Source organism: Maylandia zebra, linkage group LG20 (assembly GCF_041146795.1).
Source record: "Maylandia zebra isolate NMK-2024a linkage group LG20, Mzebra_GT3a, whole genome shotgun sequence".
Taxonomy (NCBI): domain Eukaryota; kingdom Metazoa; phylum Chordata; class Actinopteri; order Cichliformes; family Cichlidae; genus Maylandia; species Maylandia zebra.
The window spans coordinates 37,913,349-37,934,516 of record NC_135186.1 but is presented as its reverse complement, the minus strand read 5'-3'; the positions used below and the strand labels follow the sequence as shown (position 1 = coordinate 37,934,516).

At 45.7% G+C, this 21,168-nt stretch overlaps 1 protein-coding gene and 1 long non-coding RNA gene across 7 annotated transcripts; one reads left to right on the top strand and one right to left on the bottom strand.

Moving 5' to 3' along the window:
- Positions 1–3,457: 3,457 nt before the first annotated feature.
- On the top strand, positions 3,458–20,864 carry trim101 (tripartite motif containing 101). Of its 5 annotated transcripts, none has more exons than XM_014410255.4 (12): positions 3,459–4,968; positions 6,877–7,083; positions 9,516–9,685; positions 9,772–9,946; positions 10,116–10,211; positions 13,661–13,738; positions 14,393–14,548; positions 14,624–14,646; positions 14,747–14,871; positions 15,683–15,927; positions 17,248–17,377; positions 18,434–20,864. In XM_014410255.4, the coding sequence occupies exons 2-11, from the start codon at positions 6,901–6,903 to the stop codon at positions 17,332–17,334; spliced, it is 1,338 nt and encodes a 445-aa protein (XP_014265741.2). In that variant the 5' UTR covers positions 3,459–4,968; positions 6,877–6,900; the 3' UTR covers positions 17,335–17,377; positions 18,434–20,864. The 5 variants fall into 5 exon arrangements, with proteins under 5 accessions (XP_076734924.1, XP_014265741.2, XP_014265738.2 ...); XM_014410252.4 differs by having other exon boundaries at positions 3,459–5,004; XM_014410253.4 differs by having other exon boundaries at positions 3,459–5,016.
- Positions 8,534–12,784, bottom strand: LOC105941290 (uncharacterized). Of its 2 annotated transcripts, XR_013095058.1 has the most exons (5): positions 12,438–12,784; positions 10,736–10,950; positions 10,525–10,602; positions 9,853–10,195; positions 8,534–9,658 (listed from the first exon to the last, which is right to left on the bottom strand). It is a non-coding gene; the product is annotated as an uncharacterized LOC105941290 (long non-coding RNA). The 2 variants fall into 2 exon arrangements; XR_001167918.4 differs by having other exon boundaries at positions 8,534–10,195.
- Positions 20,865–21,168: the final 304 nt, after the last annotated feature.

The following is a 21,168-nucleotide window of genomic DNA, read 5'->3' as shown; positions in this document are numbered from 1 at the left end:
AGTCAATAAAAACATGAGACAGTTAAAACAAACAATAGAAGAGGACAACAAACAATAGGTAACAACGCAACAAGCTAAAACAGCCAACTAGACAGAATCAAAAGCCAAAGTAAAAAAATAAGTTTTAAGACGTAATTTAAAAGACTGGATAGACTCGGCAGTGCGAATATGAACGGGGAGGTTATTCCAGAGTCTGGGTGCCACGGATGCAAAGGCCCGGTCGCCTCTCGACTTCATTCGAGTCCTAGGTTGTGCTAGGAGCCTATGGTTGGATGATCTAAGTGCTCTGTTGGGATTGTATGAATGGAGTAAATCAGAAAGATAACTGGGCGCTAAATTATTCAAAATATTAAAAGTGAACAAAAGAATTTTAACATCTATACGATATTTAACAGGGAGCCAATGTAATTTGGCTAAAATTGGAGTTATGTGTTCATGAATTCTCGTACCTGTTAAAAGACGCGCAGCTGCATTTTGAATTAACTGAAGCCGGCAAAGAGAGGAGTGTTGGAGGCCCGAGTAGAGGGAGTTACAGTCGTCCAATCTGGATGTAATAAATGCGTGGATAAGCTTTTCAAGATCTTTTAAAGGAAGGAACGGCTTTGCTTTGGAAATCTGACGCAACTGGTAAAAGCTGTTTTTTACCACAGTGGACACCTGTTTCTCGAGTTTAAAAGAGCCATCCAGGAACACTCCGAGGTTTCTTACAGTGGACGAAAGATGGCTAGCGAGAGGGCCTAGGGCGTCAGCTAACTGGTCTAGCGGAGTGTGACTACCAAAGACTATGATTTCGGTCTTATTCTCGTTCAATGTAAGAAAATTATGTGATAACCAAATTTTTACTTCATGCAAACAGTTGAACAGAGGTTGCAAAGAAGCAGTCACATCGGATTTCAAAGGTAAATAAATCTGGATATCATCGGCATAACAGTGAAAGGAGATGTTATGTTTTCTAAAAATTAATCCCAACGGCAACATGTACAAAGAGAAAAGAGCAGGACCGAGCACGGACCCTTGAGGCACACCACAATAAATAGGGGCAGAAGCCGAGGAGTGTTGCCCCATAGCAACAGAGAACGACCTCTCTGAGAGATAGGATTTAAACCAACATAAAAACTTTGAGACCAACAACATGTTCCAATCTTGATAGAAGAATGTTGTGATTAACCGTGTCAAAAGCAGCAGACAAGTCAAGTAAAACTAAGACCACAGAATATCCAGAATCTACAGTTAAAAGAAGATCATTAAAAACTCTAAGTAAGGCTGTCTCTGTGCTGTGGCGAGGTTTCAAACCAGACTGAAACTTTTCATTAATACCATTTGCATCTAAAAAGGCCTGAAGTTGTTTTAGAACTACCTTTTCCAATATTTTGGAAATAAAAGGGAGTTTGGAGATCGGCCTGTAGTTAGTGAGACCAATTAGGTCAAGATTTTTCTTTTTCATAATAGGTTGCACAACAGCATGCTTAAAGACAGACGGTACACAACCTGATGACAATGATGCATTCAGCAGAGATAAGATACAAGGACCAATGACATGTAAAGCTTCCTTAAAGAAACGAGAAGGAAGAATATCATGCGGGGAACCAGAGATTTTGAGACGATCAATTATATGTTTTAAAGCAGAATAAGACACTGGCTCAAACTGTTGAAAGACAGTCAAGCATTCAGAAGCTGGAACTGGGTCTAAAACTGATGATGGGTGAGATGAATGAGAAGCCCTTAGAGCTGAGATTTTATCAGAGAAATACTTTAAGAATTTATCACAAAGAGCAGGGGAGGCATCCCTATAAGTGATAGTGCGAGGGTTTATCACAGAATTAAAAGTATTAAAAAGTGCTCGGGGGTTGTGCCTATTAGTCATAATAATGCTAGACAAAAAGGCAGATTTGGCAGCTTTAACAGACTTTTGATACTTAGACAATTATGGAGGATGTCCAGAGAGACGTGGAGTTTGTCTTTCCTCCATTTTATTTCAGCACGACGACATTCACGCCTAAGGGCGCGAGTAGTATCATTTAGCCAGGGTTGGGAGGATTTGGCACGTTTAATTCTCAGAGGTGCCACAGAATTAAGGATGTCAGCGCATGTAGTATAAAAGAGGTTAGCAAGCTCATCCGCTGATAAAACCCCATTACAGTTAGCAGCAGAGAGGGGAGAGTCAAGGAAAGCATCAATGAAGTGGGCGATTGACTGGGAGTTAATCGTGCGCGATTGCCGCACAGGACCATCACTGTTCAAATCCACATCGCTCGCTACAGTATTAAACAAAACCGGGAAGTGATCTGAAATCCCAGAGTCCTCTATGTCCGTGATGCAAATATCCAGACCATAAGATAGTACCAAATCAAGTATATGACCTTTAGTGTGAGTTGGTTCACTTACCCACTGGGTGAAATTGAGGGTGCTAATAAGAGCGAGGAAATCCTTAGCTAGCGAACTGTCCTCACAGCAAACATGAATGTTGAAGTCACCAACAATTAATATACGGTCATAACGTGGCACTAGGCTCCCCAGCAGATCAGCAAATTCTGGAAGAAAATCCTTAATAAGTTTCGGGGGACGATACACCACAGCGCAGAGGATGGAGGGGACGCAGTTCACTTCCAATAACTGCACCTCGAAACTGCGGTACAGAACAGGTGGCAGCTGCCGACATCGAAGTTTGTTTTTAAAAACTGAAGCTAGCCCTCCACCTCTTCCAGTGGTCCGGGGTGAGCTAATAAAAGCGTGGTCAGGTGGGAGCAGCTCCGAGAAGGGAAAAAGGTCGCCGTAGCGAAGCCAAGCTTCCGTCAGGAATAAGAAATCCAGTCCCGACGATAGGATAAGGTCATTTAAAATAAAAGTCTTATTCGTCAGTGACCTTGTATTTAATAAGGCCATACGGAGAGTGGTCACACTGTTACTGGTAGGAGAACGCCGCAGCAGGCGAAGGTTGCCGAGATTCACGCCTCCTCTGGAGGACCGCACCCAGCACCGACCGGGTGGAAGATCAGCTGGGAGGTTCAGGTAACCATAAGGTCCGACAGGGCGAATCCAGCGATGACAGAACAGTCTGAAGTTAGCATGGTCTCGGAGGGCAGAAATACATGACAAAATGTTTGTAGAATAGCGATCATTTATTGCAACATAGGACTTTAAAAGGGCCTTGATACGAACACGGATGCCGCCACGTTTACCCCTTCTCCGTGAACATTTCCTTTGAGAGAAGGTAGATGGTAAGTGGCGGAGGTAATCAGGAAAGTCCTTCGAAAGCGGAGGAGGATCGTCAGATCTCCATTTAAAATCTTGTGTCTGGTAGTCCAAAGGCCGGAGATTCAAAAGAGTTTGGCGATCATAGACAAGTAACGTGGAGACATCAGGGCAGCACATAGACAGAAGGACAATAAACAACAAACAAAAACGGAGGAGACGGCTTGCCGTGAACACTGGCGCCATCTTGTTATGTAAAATGGGCCTTAACATCCACCAAGGCAGGAAGAAGTGCCTCAGCGAGCTGAGAAAGGGGCCTGGCATTGACACATACTTTTTAAGAAGTAAGTCAAGAGGCAGGAGAATCCCCACAGTCCTCAGGGCATCAGCACCCCGTTCGAAGTTCATTGTCGTACAGACCCTCCCATAGTTTTCAGATTGGAACTCCAGTAGCAGTTCCCAGTCTCCAGTTTAGCAATCTACACTCAGTATTAGATTCTAGCCCAGCCGGCCATTTAATATCAGCCCCTAGCTTGGAGTTTAGCCACCAAATGCTAGCAACACACTTGTGTACAGATGTAAGCCAGCTAGTGAGCTTCTCTGACTCACTGACTCATATCATACTCCTTTCACAAAGTTTTACAGCCTCCCCCAGAGCATTATCATTCCCAACGTGTAACATACGGACGATTCGTCACATTCGTTGGTATGTTTATATTATTCTAATACGGTAAAATATATTTGTCCTACAGCGGCCACCATAGCTAGGATTATGCACTTCAGTTGGGTAGAAGACAGAACTCTGCTGACATCTAGTGGTGAGGTTTAACACGCTGTATCTCAAGTATTGTAGAAGAAGAGTGTGGAGACAATAAAGATGCATTTAAGCTTAACTACTGAATTACAGTGATGAGATTTAATTATTATATAATAACTGATCCTGTGTGAGGAATAAAATGTAGTCTGGTTTAGAAGTGTGCAGTGCTGGGTTCCCTTTCATAGAATAATATTATCAAGATGTGTCAGTACCAAAGTGGTCAGCAGGAGGTGCTGTTGTGTCAGACTGAACAACAAAAAAGCTAAAAACCCAAACTGCTGCGAGTGTTTCGCTGTTTCAGTCTCACAGGCTTACCGGCCGGGTGCCGGAGCTCTGAAACAAATGATTTTCACAGTAGCACACCTGAACTGCCCCGCCAACATGACCTCACTCCCAAAAAACAGAGAGCCCTTCAAAATAAAGGCCCACATAGGAGACGGTTAACTGTTGAGGATAAACGCTGTAATCTGACAGCCATTCTCAAACACTTACATCAGACAGATATTGTAAACTAGCAGATAAAAGCTGTACTGATGTATTGTTTTCCTCTGTGACCTGTTTGTGAAATACTGCTTCAGATCTAAAACTTTAAAAGGTCGAAGCAGAAAACCAGAGCTGAAGGATCAGGCTGAGCTGGCTGTTCCAGCACGGCCAGGGCTTAATCTGTCCACATACCAGCCTCCTCATATGGAAAGTGTGTGTGTGTGTGTGTGTGTGTGTGTGTGTGTGTGTGTGTGTGTGTGTGTGTGTGTGTGTGTGTGTGTGAGAGAGGCTGAAACCTGACGCCCCCTCAGGTCAGCCCCCCTCCACACTTTTCTGCAGATGGTGAGGAAGTACAAGCAGACTCAGAGAACAGGACAGTTTTGGTGAGGAAGACGTCTGGACTCTTTCTCGCGGGACACATTTGGAGTCTCTGAAGAGAAGAGCTCACGAACCGTCTGACCTCCGGCCGTCTCTGGGTGGGTACTCGCAGCACCAACCGGACGACGGCAGAGGTAAAACATCCAGTGAGTCTTTGACAATCCATCTGAAGTATCAAGAGGACCACTTCATGCTAGTGGCTGCCTCTGTTTAGGAAACTGTGTGCATCACTTAGAGCAGAGTTTCCAAAGTGTGGGGCCCATCCCTTAGGGGGGCGCAGAGCCATTGCAGGGGGGGGGTATGAAAAGAAAAAAGTAAAAGAACGCTTGGACGCTGCTAGCATAACGGTTTTGATGAGGCGCCCACACAAACGCAATCAGGAGATGAAGCATCGCTGAATGTTTCCAAACCAACTTCATTCTGAGCCAAAGACTAGAAAATATGGTGAAGCAAATCTGCCCTTTGGCTTCACCTGCACAGGTGCTGAGGTAGGTCTCCCTGCAGGATTGGTTTTCCCTGCATCAGGAGCAGCGCTGGGCTCTTCGAATTACAGACAAACAGGATCCCACAGCTGTTTATGTTTTTGAACCCATTTTGCACAGAGAGGCATTTTTTGAAAAATGTATTGATGCAATGTTGAACATTATTACACAGGAAAAACAACATGTAAAATAATCACAGCGTGACGCCTCTGCCTTTGTAAGCGGAGGGACAGTAACTGCGTGTAAACCTGCAGACAGTCAGATTAACAGTATTTTGTCGCTATCTGCCATTCTGCTATTCATCTCATGTAAACAATAACGTGGCCAAAAAATCTCCGTTTACGGTGATTCGAAACGTTTACGTGGACGAAACAGCTGCGTGTTCAAAAATACTCGTGTAGGTGCGGACGCAGCGTAAAAGAGTTAGTAGTTTGTTTTATTACTGCCTGTAATTTATTGCAGTTTACTTGCATTTGCTTAATTGTTTGCTAAATGTTTGAGGTGAAATAAACTGCAATGCGGCAAAATATGGGTGTGTGTGGTTGGAGGATGTGTTTGTGCGGGGGGGGGGGGGGGGGGGGGGGGGGGGGCATTTTTCCTGGGGCCTAGCAAAAGAGGTTTGGGAGCCACTGACTTAGAGAGTTCCTGAGTTTGACAGCCTGAACTCTTCCACCTGCGGCAGATACGCAGGAGTTTGTTTCCTGTCTCTTTCTCGTGGCGCAGCTGTGGGGTCTCTCCATCATCACCTCCGCACTCGTCAGCCTCGTTAAACTGAACCACAACTCAAACTGTGTTGAGGAATGGGCTCTGAGTCGGGTGTTTGTGTTGTGACCGTATGCATGGAGCTGCAGACAAACACAGCATTTCGATTGGCTTCTTTTCCCTAAAGTCCGCACAGCTGACTGAGAGGTGCACAGGTCTGTGTGAACCGAAGGGGAAACCTGCAGTCTGAGCTCGTGTGTTCACAGGTGTCCCAACCGCGATACTAAATGAATTATTAATAATTGCATTAAGTCTGATTCAGAGTCTCATCTGTCACCTTATAAGAATGAATCTCCTGTCAGTGTAGCAAAGGCATCGCGCCTCTATTTTGAAAGGCTGCCAAAACCAGTCCAAACAGTGTGAATAACAAGGCTGGACAGATGTTAACGATGGATGATTTTAAATGATCATCCCATGAATCAGCACAGCTGCCAAACACTTGTCACTTTGCACAAACAGGGTCGTTCACAATTAACAGCCGCCTCACAGTCGGGGTCATGCAGCCATCTTGAATTTTGTTTCATCAGCAGGCTGATTAGAAGAGCAGATGTGCAGATGTTGGTACCTGTGAAATGAAATGTTCCGCTTCTCTCTTAGAAAAACTGCAGATTTAAGTTTCACATCTTAGACCCCGAGGTTACGTCCACCTTTTAACTACAGTCTGTGTGTGTGTGTCTGTGTGAGTCACTGGTGCTGCTTCACAAACGTCACAGCTTTGTGTCTTTGCTGATGTGAAGTGAGTGTTTGTACTGCTTCTACCAGGAGGTGAAGCTCGGCGGAGCGCCCATGTCGCTGTCAGCTGACCTGAGCTGCCTGCAGGGCAGCAGAGGCGCCGAGCGCGAGGTGGCGCTGACCACGCTGGAGAAACAGCTGATCTGCCCCATCTGCCTGGAGATCTTCAACAAACCCGTCGTCATCCTGCCGTGCGAGCACAACCTGTGCAGGAAGTGTGCCAACGAGCTCTACCAGGTCTCTCTCTCTCTCTCACACACACACACACACACACACACACACACACACACACACACACACACACACACACACACGTGGTGTGCGGACAGATTAAGTGGATTATCTGTGGCTAAACTGGGACATGTGGATGTTTAACTGGTTTGCTCACGGAGGCACCACAAAGTCAGCTGTCATGAACACATTCACTGTTATTGTTCTGTGTGTGTGTGTGTGTGTGTGTGTGTGTGTGTGTGTGTGTGTGTGTGTGTGTGTGTGTGAGTGAGCACAGCACAGACACACACAAGTAACCAAGTAAAGATGGCCACAGTGATGTCACAGGTTGGTGAGCGCTCGAAGCTCCCCCCTCATACAGAGGTTACCTGTCCATCACTGTGTAGCCCCGCCCTAATCCTCCTCCACTACCTGCTCCTCTCTGACTCTAACAGGACCATCATTTCTAAAATGAACTTCCTTTTTGTTCACTCACACCTGAAACCATGAACCAATCAGGAAAGACTTCAGGCGATCGTGGCTCAAGAGTTGGGAGTTCGTCTTGTAATCGGAAGGTTGCCGGTTCGAGCCCCGGCTCCGACAGTCTCGGTCGTTGTGTCCTTGGGCGAGACACTTCACCCGTAGCCTGCTGGTGGTGGTCAGAGGGCCCGGTGGCGCCAGTGTCCGGCAGCCTCGCCTCTGTCAGTGCGCCCCAGGGTGGCTGTGGCTACAACGTAGCTGCCATCACCAGTGTGTGAATGTGTGGATGTGCGAAGCACTTTGGGGTCCTTAGGGACGAGTAAAGCGCTTCACAAATACAGGGCGTCCGTCTTGTCACAGACCGCAGCTGCCCTCTGCTGGACATTACAGAGAAGGTGTATTGTAAACACAGCGTGTGCCCTGCAGAGCCTTCTCCCCCAGCAGTTCCTCCACTCGCACATCCAGGAGCATCAACATCTACACTGCTGCCATTTTTCTTATTTCACTGTCTGTGTATGAAGATATGACTCCAAATGTGCAACATGGTAATGAAACCTGCTGCTGCCTCACATCTGCGAACATTTTCACGTAAATCAGAGCCGTGCTAATGTTGACCTCCTCCGGTGCTCCAGCCTGAAGACAGAGGAGGGGAGGGGGGAACAAACGCTGTGATGGTAAAGGAGGAGCAGAGCGAAGGTTTATGGAGGACAGGCAGAAGGTTATGTTACAGAGGAAGATGCTGGGATAGGAGGAGGTGGAGCTAAATCTCAGGGCTGGGTGTCGTCACTGATTTCTAGAATCGATTCGATTGGAATCGGGGGAATTTTGCCTCAGACAGTCAGAAATATTATAATTCTGATCATGCATCAGCACATTTCCATATTTTTGCATCTATAAAAAGGAAGCTGACACTTGCGAGACTTTGTCACAGGTGTGAGCATCACAGCAGAGGCCTTTGTGTCAAAGTAACTGAGGATAAAACAGAAAAACATGGAGGTGGTTTTCCTGGTCTGGGATTTATACAAATATTCTGCAGTAGATCAAAAACGAAAGAAAACCATTAATCAACATGTGAACATGACCTGATGCTGCTGACGTGAAGCAGAGCAACGTTACGGAGGTTTGATTACAGACACAGCTGAGAGTTTTGCTCCTCGTCATCATTTTAAAAAGTTTACATTTCTTCAGTCTTGAACCGCAGAAAGGAGACTTCCTTGTTGGAAGTCAGCACATAACAGTAGACTGGTGGGTAACAAGCCAGTGAAAATGCAGAAACAGATCTGTAGATGGGAAGCTGTTCGTGCCGTTCACTGAGACACAGAGCTGTGCATTACGTGTGATGGAAGCAAAACAGAAAAGCTAAGAAGCAATTCATGAGAAAGTGAACTGCGAAGCGTAGTTTGGATCTTCTTTTGCTTGGTTGTGTCAACTTTGCTTGGAGAGAGATGAAACCTTCAGCTCAGAATCTAGCACAAAACAACCGAGCACCGACTCCAGCTGTGAGCTGAGAGCTGAGAATGAAACTGAAGGTTGCTGAAATCCGGAGAACGGCTTTGTTTGTATTTCATTAGTAAAGGCTGAACAGAAATAGAGTAGAAGGAAGCTCGGTCCGTCCTGTAAGGGAGTGCAGACGTGGAGCTGTGATCACAGTAAAGCAGTGAGGAAGGACACAGGTGGGCACAGGTAAGCCGGGGCTGGCAACAACAACAGGAAGTAAAACCACAATAAGACAGACCGCCAAAGTAAAACTGGAGGTGACCAAGCACAGCTAACAGTACAGCAGATACACAAAGATCACGTAGCGAGGATCATTTCTGTCACTTTGATGTTGTGTGTTCGGGCTGTGTTGTGTGTCTTCGATGCTCCAGTAACAGATGTTGTGTGATGGGAGGCTCGGCCGCTGTTTGCCGCCCGGTTTGTGCGTCACGATGGCGTTCGGGGTTAAGCTGGCATTTTGGTTTCTTGCTTCCTGTGTGCAGCCGTCTCTGTTCCACGCTCGGACCACCATGTCGGTGAACAGCGGGCGTTTCCGCTGTCCGTCCTGCAGACAAGAAGTGCTGCTGGACCGCCACGGCGTCTACGGCCTTCAGCGAAACCTGCTGGTGGAGAACATCATCGACATCTACAAAGAGGAAATCAACAGCACCAGGTTGAGTCACAGCCAGGTGATGTCTGACGACAGGTGATTAAAGCAGAGACGCGGTGTTTAACCACTTCCTGTGTGTTCACCTCCAGGCCCCTCCCTCCGCCTTCACCTCCTGCTCATTCAACATGCTCCGACCACGAGGGAGAAAAGGTGAACATCTACTGCCTCACCTGTCAGGTTCCCACCTGCTCGCTCTGCAAAGTCTTCGGGGCCCATCAGTCCTGCGAGGTGGCTCCTCTGAGCGCCATCTACCAGCAGCAGAAGGTACTGCAGTGACCTGCTGCCTGCGTTATTATTGTTATTAGGCGCTTAAATAAATGATCTCTGTGTTTGTGTGTCCGGCTCACACTGTTGCTCAGCTCTCACAGCTGTTTTCTGCTGAATGACCTGCAGCTGTTACCACCTCATGCAGTCACTTCCTTCTGTTCTCCAGGACCAGCTGCGCGAAGGCGTCGCCTCTCTGAGGGCGTTCAGCGACAAAGTCCAGACTGTGATCAATGAGCTGGAGGAGACCTGCAGACACATAGAGGTGTGTGATGTCAGCGATAACCAATAAACAACAATAACATTCATTGTAGAAGTCTTGTGATTGGCAGCTCAGTTCACAGTGTTAGAAACAGTCTGAGCTATGAGACGGTCACGGTTTGCCTTTCAGCATCCGCACGCAGGAGTAGCAGTGGCGTGTTTCTGTTGGGGGGCAGGTAGGGGCACAGATAGTGTTAAAAAAAGTCTATCAACTGTTAACCATAATGCAATAACCCTATAACCCTAATAACTCTTATTAGAATGAGATTTTAAAGGCTGTCAATATTAGTCTATAAGTAAGACTGGAGGTTCAATACCATGTGGATGGCCCGGTGTCGTACACGATGTTTCAAAAGGCACCGCATCCTGGTTATCTGGTGGATCATGAACAGGTGCTGGGATAATATCAAAAGATTACATTTCATTAAATAATGTTACGATTTGGGGTTGGCAGTGTATTGTTTTAGTGTAACAATAAAAAAACATGTTATTTAAAACAGGATTTTGTTTTACTTTCCAGTTACGTACCACAATACAAATATTAGGATTTGTCCCCTATGGATCGGTTGAACATCCCTTCCTTGCATTTTCCTTGTTCGTTCTCTCTCACACACCTTCATTTGTAGAACTCACAGGTGACAATGATGACTGCGGACATTGTTCTCTGCTTCTGGGTGTATTTTAGCCTTCTTAAGGAAGAAATCTTTTCATTCTTCCTGTTCTTTTATCTCTACTGGTTGGCTCTGAAGTAATAAAGCAAAAACTTGTGTTACAAACAACAACTTTCCTGATGACCTTGACTAGAAGTCAGGGATGTCAACTTCCGGCCCTCGTGGACCCTATCCTGCACGTTTTAGATGTTTCCTATCCGGTTGTTCAGTCTGACGTCACTAGCCGTGTCTGGGTCTAAACTCCGCTGCAGGTCCATATATCAAACGATCAAGAGTGGCATTACTGAGAGTTGAAAAACTGTCTAAAGTCTTTCATCTTTAATAAAATGATCAGCGTTCTGCTCTACCAGGTGTAACAATTGAGTTTAACATCCAGGCATCCATGAAAACGGAATTTATGACATTTAACAGAGTTAGAAGTTAGCAGGGAGTTAGCTCGCTAGCTTCTATCTAAATACAATATAGCATGTCCTGACTGCGGGGTTTTGGAAACAAATTAAAACGTACAGCTCTGCTATCACTTCCAGCATAAATGAAGACAGAAAACTAAACAGCAGTGACGTTTGTAGGGTTACTGAAGTTTGGCTAGCTGGTATATAATGATGTGCTACGTGACCGCTAGCGACACAGCTATGTTAGCATAATATAAACAAGCTAACTTTTTTTTCCACTGGATAAAAGTTAACGTGAGTGTTCTCGGTGGTCAGGAACAAATGTAATCGCATGGCAGGATGCTGTAAAAGGACCAAACTTCAGCCAGGAGAACAACTGAGATAATCCATCCACAATACGAGGTTAGTCATTCATATACTGCTGCATGGGCTGGGCTGTAGTTACATCCTAAGGTTTTAAAAACTGAGCTTAAATAAATGATTAGTGGTAATAAAAGCCGAGGGAGGTCAACAGTGATCACTGACTGTTTTAGGAGCTTTTTGGGATCAAATAGAAGAAAATACAAAACATTAAACATGTTAACAACACAAAAGCCATATTAAACGCAGACTACTTTAGACCCGGAAGTAGGATTCGTCGCGTCATCACTGAACAACCGGATACCAACAGAGCCAGTTCAAATCAAACAATCCCCAAACACCTACGTGTTTGTAAATGATCCTTTAAATCAGCTGTGTTGAAGTCTGGAAACATCTGGAACCGGGAGGACCAGAACTGCACATCCCTGCACTGAACATGGCACAGGGGTGATTCACTCTATTCATAACATGGAGCTGGCAGATAGGATCAGTAATGAGAGAAATTAGCTGGACCGCACGGTGCAGTGTAAGTGCTGCCTCATGGTAAACTTTGGTAATATTGATGTATACAGAACACTGGCTGATGATACAGTCAGCTGGCATGGTGACGCTGCCAGTGTTAACCTGCAGCTCCACACAGCAATGCTACGACTTGGATTGTATCTTATAACTCATAACTCTTATGCTAGCTCCCCCAGCAGCCGACTGTCTCAAATATGCGACGGCTGCAATAATTCTTCAAGTGTTATTTTTTCCTTGGGATTCTAATTTAAGTTTACTAAACTCAACAAACTTAATATTACTTACTGGGACATTTATTCTCTCCTCATTTTCTTTCGCTGAAAAATTATTTTCCGCGGTGTCTCTTTCGTGCTTGGTTCTCCTTCCTTTGCTACCCTGATGCTCATAGTGCAGAAGCCAATGCTGCATTCACTTACACTCGGACATCCGAGTTTCACGATGAAAACATAATCGTACATTGGCTATTTGATTGAATTTTATTGTTTTAGCTTCGGGGTGGCACCTGGGTGGCCAGTCTGGTTGGGGAGGTGACCTGTGCCCCCCCAGGCCACCCCGCTGGACACACCACTGCTGAGTAGCCAGTTAACAATGAAAGTTTGTTTACAATCTCTTCACCGAGTGTATTTACAGGCTGTGCGGGGATAGTGCTATATACAAGACGTGAGGGGGGCAGACCTCCAGGAATCTGGGGAAAAGAGGATCACACACACGCTCCTCCCTCTCTCTCAGCTTTGTGACCAGTCGCTCCTTCCACACACTGCTCCTGGAACAATGCGATGGTCCGAGGAAGCTCGATACAAACAAATGCACGTTAATATTCTGCACATGGGCACGAGAAACTTTGGCTTGAACTTGTTACTGACGGGAGTTTAACAACGATCCAGCGCCAAACAGCAGACCTCTCCCCTCTTCAATACCGGCTGGTCCTGATGAGGTCCAGGTGTTTCCAATACAGGGAGGCGTGGGCCGAGGGCGTGAACCCACCATGATGTCCGCCCCAGCAAAACAGGAGAGAGAGAGAGAGAGCGAACATAATGACCAGCTCCTTGCTGATCCCGCAGGTCGTGACAGGGACGTGTTTCAGATCGTTTCATGACACCTTTGCTCATCTCTTCACTTTGTCAATTCAGCAGATGGCCCCGCCCCTCCCTGAGCCTGGTTCTGCCGGAGGTTTCTTCCAAAGGTTTTTCCTTCCCGCTGTCGCCAAAGTGCTGCTCACAGGGGGTCATATGATTGTTGGTGTTTCTATGTATTATTGCAGGGTCTACCTTACAATATAAAGCACCTTGAGGCGACTGCTGTTGTGATTTCGAGCTCCTCAGACTGCAGCTGCAGAACATCTGCACAAAAGCTGCTCGTTAACACGTGCACACACATCACGATCCAGTTATTGAGCATGTGATGAAGCAGAGTCTGCACGAAGATGAATTCAAAAGTGTCAGGAGTCCATGAAAGAGCCTCGTGGTTTATCTGCGTCAGACCTGACTGACTGTGTCGTTGCTCCTCAGGAGAACTGCAGCATTCAGAAACAGAGCGTGTGCGAGAAGTTCAACCGCATGTTCTCCATCCTGGAGGAAAGACAGAAGGTCAGAGTTCAGCCCTCGTCCTCAGTGACGTCGGGACTTTAAAATATAAATGTGTGCCGTGCGCGTAGGTTTCCTGTTTTATTTTGGTAGTCCCGTGTTGCTTGTGCTTTGTCTTCAGTCTGACTTCCTGCCCTGTGGCAGTGTCTGCTGTGTGTCCCTGTGTCTCCTTTCCCTGGTTACCCTCAGTGTGTCTGCATGAGGAGTGAGCTTCCTGTTTGGACTTTGCACCAATAAAAGTACGTTTTTGTTTTTGAAAGCTGCAGACCCAATCAGACGACTGCAACCTCACAAAGTCCTTCTTCTTTTACTTGGTTGCCTCCATCGCTGCTTCTGTTTCAGCAGGAAGCTTCAGTTCCCTGACGTCACTCTGTAAACGATGTGAGCAGGAAACTGATTTTACAGTCCCAAGCAGAAAGAAGCAGTCGCTGTTTTGTCACCGCACAGAGACCCGCCTGCTGCTCTGTCGTGTCTTCGTCTGAGGGACGTAATCAGGATAACGTCCTTCGGATGAGGACACGTGTCCTCAAACACGTTGCAGCCTCTGCGGTGAATGTTCTTGCGCCTGCTGTCTGTTTGTGACAGAAAGCTCTGTACTACGTCTTGTTTGAACACGATGGTCACGCCTCATAGTGTTTCTTTTTACTGTGATCGAAGGCGATGGCGCAGCGAATCAGCTCTGAGCAAGAGGAGAAGACGGGCCACGCGCGGGCGCTGGTGCGTTGCCATGATGACAGCATGGCAGCCAACAGCAGGCTGGCGGAGAGCGCCGCGAGCAGCATGGAAGAGCCCAACATGGCCGCCTTTGTTCAGGTGAGCGACTCCCGTTTCCTGTGTGCGGCGGTGACGAGTCTGACTCGGCTCATTTGTCTCCTCCTCCTCTTTCAGAGTTCAGCAGAGATGATCACAAAGTGAGTGACGGGAAATATTCTTCACGCCTTCCTTCACTTCGTCAGCATTAACCAACCTTCTTTTGCTTCCTATACCTCCTCGTGTCCTCGCCGTCCTCAGGGTGAAGGCGGCGAGTGCCTCGGGTCCGTCCGAGACGCTGAGACCAAGTTACGAGCGCCTGAGTCGTTACAGGGTTAACTTCAGCGAGCAGGAGAGGGCGCTGAAGAGCATCGACTTCATCAAAGGTTCGACTCGTTCGGCTCATTTCCACCTCCCCAACCCGACACAGGGCAGCTCTGCATGACACGAAGGCTACAATAAGCCATCTTTATATGATCCTGCAGCGCTTCCTGTTTAGCTCCTCCCACTTTAAAGTGCCTTTCCTCTGATTGGTTTAAATGCTGTGGGTGTGGCTTCTGTTTGGAGCACATTACTGCACAATGAGCTGGTTATGGGTTGTTGTTGGAGTAACCTCACAGCAGCCGTGTTATCGGTCAGAGGATCCGCAGTGTGCGACGCCATGTTGGCACCAACACTCTGAGGATGCAGGAGGTCAGCTGTCATCAGTGATACCTGCCCAGGTGCTTCCCTGTGATCATCGTAACACAGATGTCTTCAGCTGCAGCGGGTTACCAAACTAATCAGGTTGTAGTGTTTTATCTCCACAATACAGACACGTGCTTTAATTTAACGTCCCCTCCTGAAGAAGCAGGGCGAGGGGCGGCGCCTTCACATGTAGGTGTAGTAGGCGCCAAGCTTGGTCCTGGAGGTCCTGAGCAGAGGCAGAATAACTCACAGTGAAGCTGCTGCAGAGCATCAGGAGCCACGTCAAGAATTCAAACAATAATGACGACGAGTATGAAGGACTGCAGCTGCAGACGAACTAGTGTGAGCAGTATTCATTGGTCCAGCTCTCAGCCGTTAGACGTGGGCGTGCATGTTAAAGGTCACTTCTATAAAACCCCGCCCATTTTTAAGTCTTTGTTCATTTCTGTTCATGCTCAGATTTTCTGAAATCTTCTAAAATTCAGAAAATTTTGGCTCCTCCTCCCTCAGCATCATGGTTTTGTGATATCTCTCCAGTCGTGAAGGATGTTCCTGAAGAACCAGAGCCAAAAGAACCCAAAGATTCTTTGATCCAGAACACAGAACCAAACGGCAACCAGCAGGCCGCAGAGGAGGTTTCAGAGCAGGAGACTCCTGAGCTGGACTCGGGTCATATCACGGAGGGAGAGGAGGAAGCCGCCGCCGAGCTAGCTAAAGAGGGCGGCGAACGGCAGGAGGGAATGAGCACACAGCAGGTAGAGTATCACACCTGCTTTAAAGACGCTCACCTTTACATTTGATTGTAAACTACTCAGAATTTCTCTAACATATAATCTAATGAAAGAGTCCATCAGTAGCCTCAGAGCTGCCAACAGAGCTGAGGGTCGGCTGTGAGACATGAAGGTTGTCCAAATATGGTCACTTCCTGAAACAAAACCAACATGGTGGCAATTGAAACGTTACCAATGAGGCTTCAAAATGCTACAAACCGTGAACAGCTGGACCTCACTGACCAATGGGCTTGAGTCTGTGTCCGTCTTTTGTATACAGGGTTTGCAGGAAATGCATGTTTTACTAAGAGAACATTTGCAGGTCTCCAAAACCATCACGGAGGGATAAACACAGCGAGTGGTTAAACATGTGGCTGTAACTGTCTTCACCTGTCAGTGTGAGGGGATGGATGAAGAGGAGGAGGAGGATGCTGACTTTTACCCCGGCTGGTGCACAGCTGGCTTGAGCCCCTCAGCTCCTGGACAAACCCTGCCGGAGGTCCATCGATGCATCAGCGAGGACGGGTTCACTTCATGCTGCTGGGGTCAAATCTCCTCCCACAAGGCTGCCTATCTGTCCTCCATGAGTCCCCATCTGCTCTCATATCTGCTCAAAAAATCCAGCAGAAGAACCTCAGAGCGAGGAGGAGGAGGAGGTGCAAGGCTGGGCGTACCTGTCCGAGGCCGCTGAGGAGCAGCTGAACGAGGCCGAAGGAAAGGGAAGCAAAGGATGCTCGTCACTGGTGCCGGCGCAGTGAGCTCAGGGTGAGGCTGGGGAGGAGCGAGGAGGATGAAGCTGTGAGGAAGGAGAAGCGTCACACGGAGAGCAGAGACGGCGAGTTTGGAGCGTCGAAAGGAAGAGAGGACGACGAGAAGAAACCCAAAGGCTCTGACGTCACCGTGGAGACGAGAGGTGCTGAAGACGCCCGTTCTCAGGTCAGTGTCATCCTTTGTCATCATCATGGACCAGGCTCTGCACGCTGCTCCCACCCACAGATATGGCTCCACCTCCACAGCTGCTTCTTCTTCTCTTTTTATTCGTTTTGTTTCTGCGAGCCGAGCGTGATGCCGGGCGCCGGCGCAGCCTGCAGGCTCAGACATCAGTTTAAATATGGAAAAGGGAATAATCAGAGCTTTAACCCTCCATGTACGGGAGCAGGAGGGAAGCACAGCTACACCTGAATGAACAGGTGGAGACTTCCCACCTGAGCCGCTCAGCCGGCTCGTTAGAGTTAGCAAATAATCCACCGCATCTCACCTCCATCCTCTTCCTCATCCCTCCTCCACCCTCCTCTCCACCTGCAGGCTGTCACACTGTTCTTCTACCTGCTCGCCCTCCTGGTCATCCTGCAGAGGGCGTGGGCTTACGTCGGCTGCTTTATTTGCACATAAACGCCACACGGAGCCGCACGAACATCACTGCCGCACAGCTCAGGTATGCTCACCTGCGGCATGCTTTTATTGTGAAAAGCATGTGACTCAGAATACTTTTATTTTAAAAGGATAAAAACAGCTTTTCTAGGATCCTTTTGGTCAGACTACATTAAAGATGAATTAATCTTTACTTTTAGACGATCACTGATGCGTTTTATTATAAACATAATAATTCTGCTTCTTACAGAAAACACTTTAAACTCACAGCGACTACAAATAAATGAAATCAGGTTACAGTCAGTCGAATTTGTTTTTAAAGCGAGCACTGATTGTCTAAAAAAATCTATAATAATAAAATTATTTGAACTTTATTCTTTTTTATTTTACTTTTTTTTTTACCCCCATACTACTATCACTGTTACCGCAGTACTTATACTATTAATGCTCTTACTGTGTGGTACTGAGTGGAGCACAGGAGCGTGGTGGGACTGGACAAACTTACAGTGCAGACAAGGAGCGGAGACTCAGCTCTGCTGACACCCTGTGGTCGGTCTGTGTAATGACAGTTTTAATTCTCTGTAGTATAAATATGGAAGCATTATCACTGTTTTATTCAGGCTTTATTAAAGCATAATATTATATCATTCATGATAAACATTTCCATTTATTAAATATGTAAATTTCTCTCCCACCACACGTCTGTCATTAACGTTGCTCTAAAATTGAATTCATAATAATCATCTGAAACATGTCTTTGGGCCAGTTTGCTTAAGCTCTGCGGACACTTGATTTAATATAAAGAAAAGCTGTTTATAATTATGTAAAAGTTCATTCATGCAGATTAAAATACAATAATGCAACATTCTGTAATCATGACATCAGAGCGAGAGGAAATAAAGACCAACCAAATCCAGCAGGAAGTCAGTTTGGAAATAGAAAGGTCAAAGGTCACCATTTTGAACATCAGGACAGGATTTAAAATAGTTTGGAGCAAACAGGAAGTTTATCTCAGGTATGAGACACCAGGTGAGCTTCCAGGTGACGTCTTGGTCGTCTCTGCGTGTTAGAGAGCCAAATCCGTTTTAACCATCTTTTAATCTGAAATCTTAATCTGCAGGATTCAGGAGACTCGTACTGCTCACGCTCACCTCCACCTGCTGTCCCTCCAGGAGGGAGACCCACGGCCCCCGCATCGCTGCCTCCACCTCCTCCACTTCCTCCTCATCTGCCCAGTTTTTCTCCTGGCTGAGCCCCACCCACAACAAGAGTTAGGCGGTGGGTGGATGGTTGGGGGGGATTCCTCTGAGAGATGTTTGGTTGTTTGGGCTCTTATTTTGAAATTGTGCCTGAGAAATTACATTTTTGGGCTCGTTTTTGTAGAAAGTGTGACAGACGATCGCTGACCTGACAGGAAGTGAAAGCAGAGAAATAACGAGGTTCACAGGCCGAGGAGGCGTGATACATTTATGTGCGTGTGTCGTGATGATGATGATGATGATGATGCTTCTCACATATTCATTGTTGATTTTTAAATAATAATTTTTCTGATGCTGATTTTGTTTCATGACTGACTCATTCAGTCTTTGGACACTTTGAGTTTCTGCGTGTTTTGTCAGTGATGCCTGAGATTAGGGACAAAACAGGTTTTAATTTTCTAAAAAATATTTTTGATTTTTCAAAATCATATTTACATATAATTGTTACACTATAAGTTTTGGCCGTCTCGCCATGTTTTGGTCTCCCAGGTGTAACATTTTTTAATAATTTATGTTTTTGCTGGAGAAGTGCAACGTTTTTGTCAACACCATCAGACACAAAGAAATGCAAAATATATATTTTAAATAAAGTGTTTCAGCTAGTTTGACTTTTAGCAGCTTCTCTGTTCTACTGTTTATGCTTTCAAACTAATTATACCACATTTAAAAGTAAGATTGTTTGGCTTTTTGTTATTAGAGTTACAGTCGTACATATTTTCAGAAGCTTGTATTTAATCTCCATAAGAAACAATCATATTTAGCAGCATGAAAATTACACATTTATTGAGAAAATTAACTTTTTTTATTGGAATATCATGAGGGAGCAAAACATATGGTTCTTCAAAAGGGAAAAATAAACAAAAACCCAGAATTTTGGAGTTGATAAGGTGTTGACGGTGGAAGCGTTGGGAAGGTTACTTTTCAAATGTATTCCACTACAGATTACAGATTACATGCCCTGTGGCTGTGACGCAGTTTTATCACAAAGTTGTGCCATAAATGAAATTAAAACAAAAAAACTCACCATGGCATGTGTATCGAACAGGAAGTGGTAAAGGGGTCCTCAGAGTGTAAGCTGCCCACAATCATTCCTGATTTTTTTGTACTTTTTAAAAAATCTGATGGTGTTGACAAAAACTCTGGACACGATTTTAATCACTTAAAATATGCAAAAATAAATTTCAGGTGTACATTTTGATATTAAATAAGGTATTGACTTAAATACTTAGTGACTTGATGTTTCATTTTACATTACTGTTCATTTTTCTCTCTGTTTTAATATCATCACACCTGCTTGTGGACAGTGGATTTTTAGGGTACTGGTAATGTATTGTACCATTTAAAGTAAATATATATGCATAACAAAACACAAAATCATACTTTTGTTGTGTAAACATTGCCTTGGTTTGTCTCTTAGTCAGCTGGGTTAACACTTGTGTGCATATTTTTAACCCCAAAATCGGGTTTTATCGGCGGACGTGTTTTGTCCCTTATCTCAAGAATCACTGAAATCCACGGACGTGGTGTTTGCGCGTGTGTCATGAGGGCGTCTCGCAGGTTTAAAAATCACATCGGTCAGATTTCTGAGGCTGGAGACGCTGTGCGTGCTGCGAAGAGCTGTTCTGCATTTCCATTCACAGATAAACACAGTGTCAAACCAAAGTATTTCAGCAGCATTTTGCAGCTGTGCTGAGGAGAAACCACTTCCTGTTTGGATGACTGCCCTTTAAAAATAAAAGCACACCTGCCTTAAAGCGCCAATCAGAGCTCAGCAGACCTGTCACACTCTCTGACGGTGTGTTTTTAGGTTTACACACAAACACGTCAATGTGACGTTTTTGTGTTTCTGCTGCTGTAAAATGTGTCGTCATGATTTAAAAACACGTTGGTCTAAAGTAAATCTGTCACCTGTGCTCCTGGAGTCCACGCAGAGGCCCACTCACAGCCGGGTTTCTGCCACAGCTAACAGTAATGCTAATTATTAAAACATTGTTTTCTGTGTGTTATAGTAGGTCTTACAATATAAAAGCACCTGAGGCATCTGTTGTTGTGATTTGTTGTTTCTGTAACAGGTAACCCACGAGCACGCACAAGCTCTGAAAAATATTAAAGTTCATCAATATTATTTTTGATTAAGGTGCTAAATTACATTTATTTACACAAATATGCATTTGAGAGGTTGAATGTAGTGACTGCTCTCAGACGTGCGAGGTGCTCGCTCATGTTTGTGACTAAAGTCAGTAGTTCAGTTTGAAATTCATCGCTCCTGTTTAAAGAGGCACGACTCACTATATTAAATATATATGAAATTAAAATGAATGTTTGTCTTTTATTGTTTTTATGACAGGTGTGCAGTGAATCTGATAAGCACTGTACCTGTGTGTGTGTCATAGATAATCTCAGAACAGCTGAGTAACAAACCGAGAAGAAACATCTGCTTACTCTTCACGTCGAGAACATCTGTGCACTGTGATGTAGAGATGCAAGCCGGAGTTAGAACAGGCCTGGGCTGTACCTTCATGTTTGTACCACAGGACGGAGCAGTGAGTCAGGGTGACCTTTATTTAGCAGGTAAAAGCATAGCAGCATCCGGAGG

Bases quoted from the DNA above. Each gene is read 5' to 3' on its own strand.
- trim101 (XM_014410255.4), top strand. From the start codon at position 6,901: ATGTCGCTGTCAGCTGACCTGAGCTGCCTGCAGGGCAGCAGAGGCGCC. The intron at 9,686-9,771 runs GTTGAGTCACAG...GTTCACCTCCAG, and splicing joins GAGGAAATCAACAGCACCAG to GCCCCTCCCTCCGCCTTCAC. The intron at 14,872-15,682 runs GTTCGACTCGTT...CTCCTCCCTCAG, and splicing joins GAGCATCGACTTCATCAAAG to CATCATGGTTTTGTGATATC.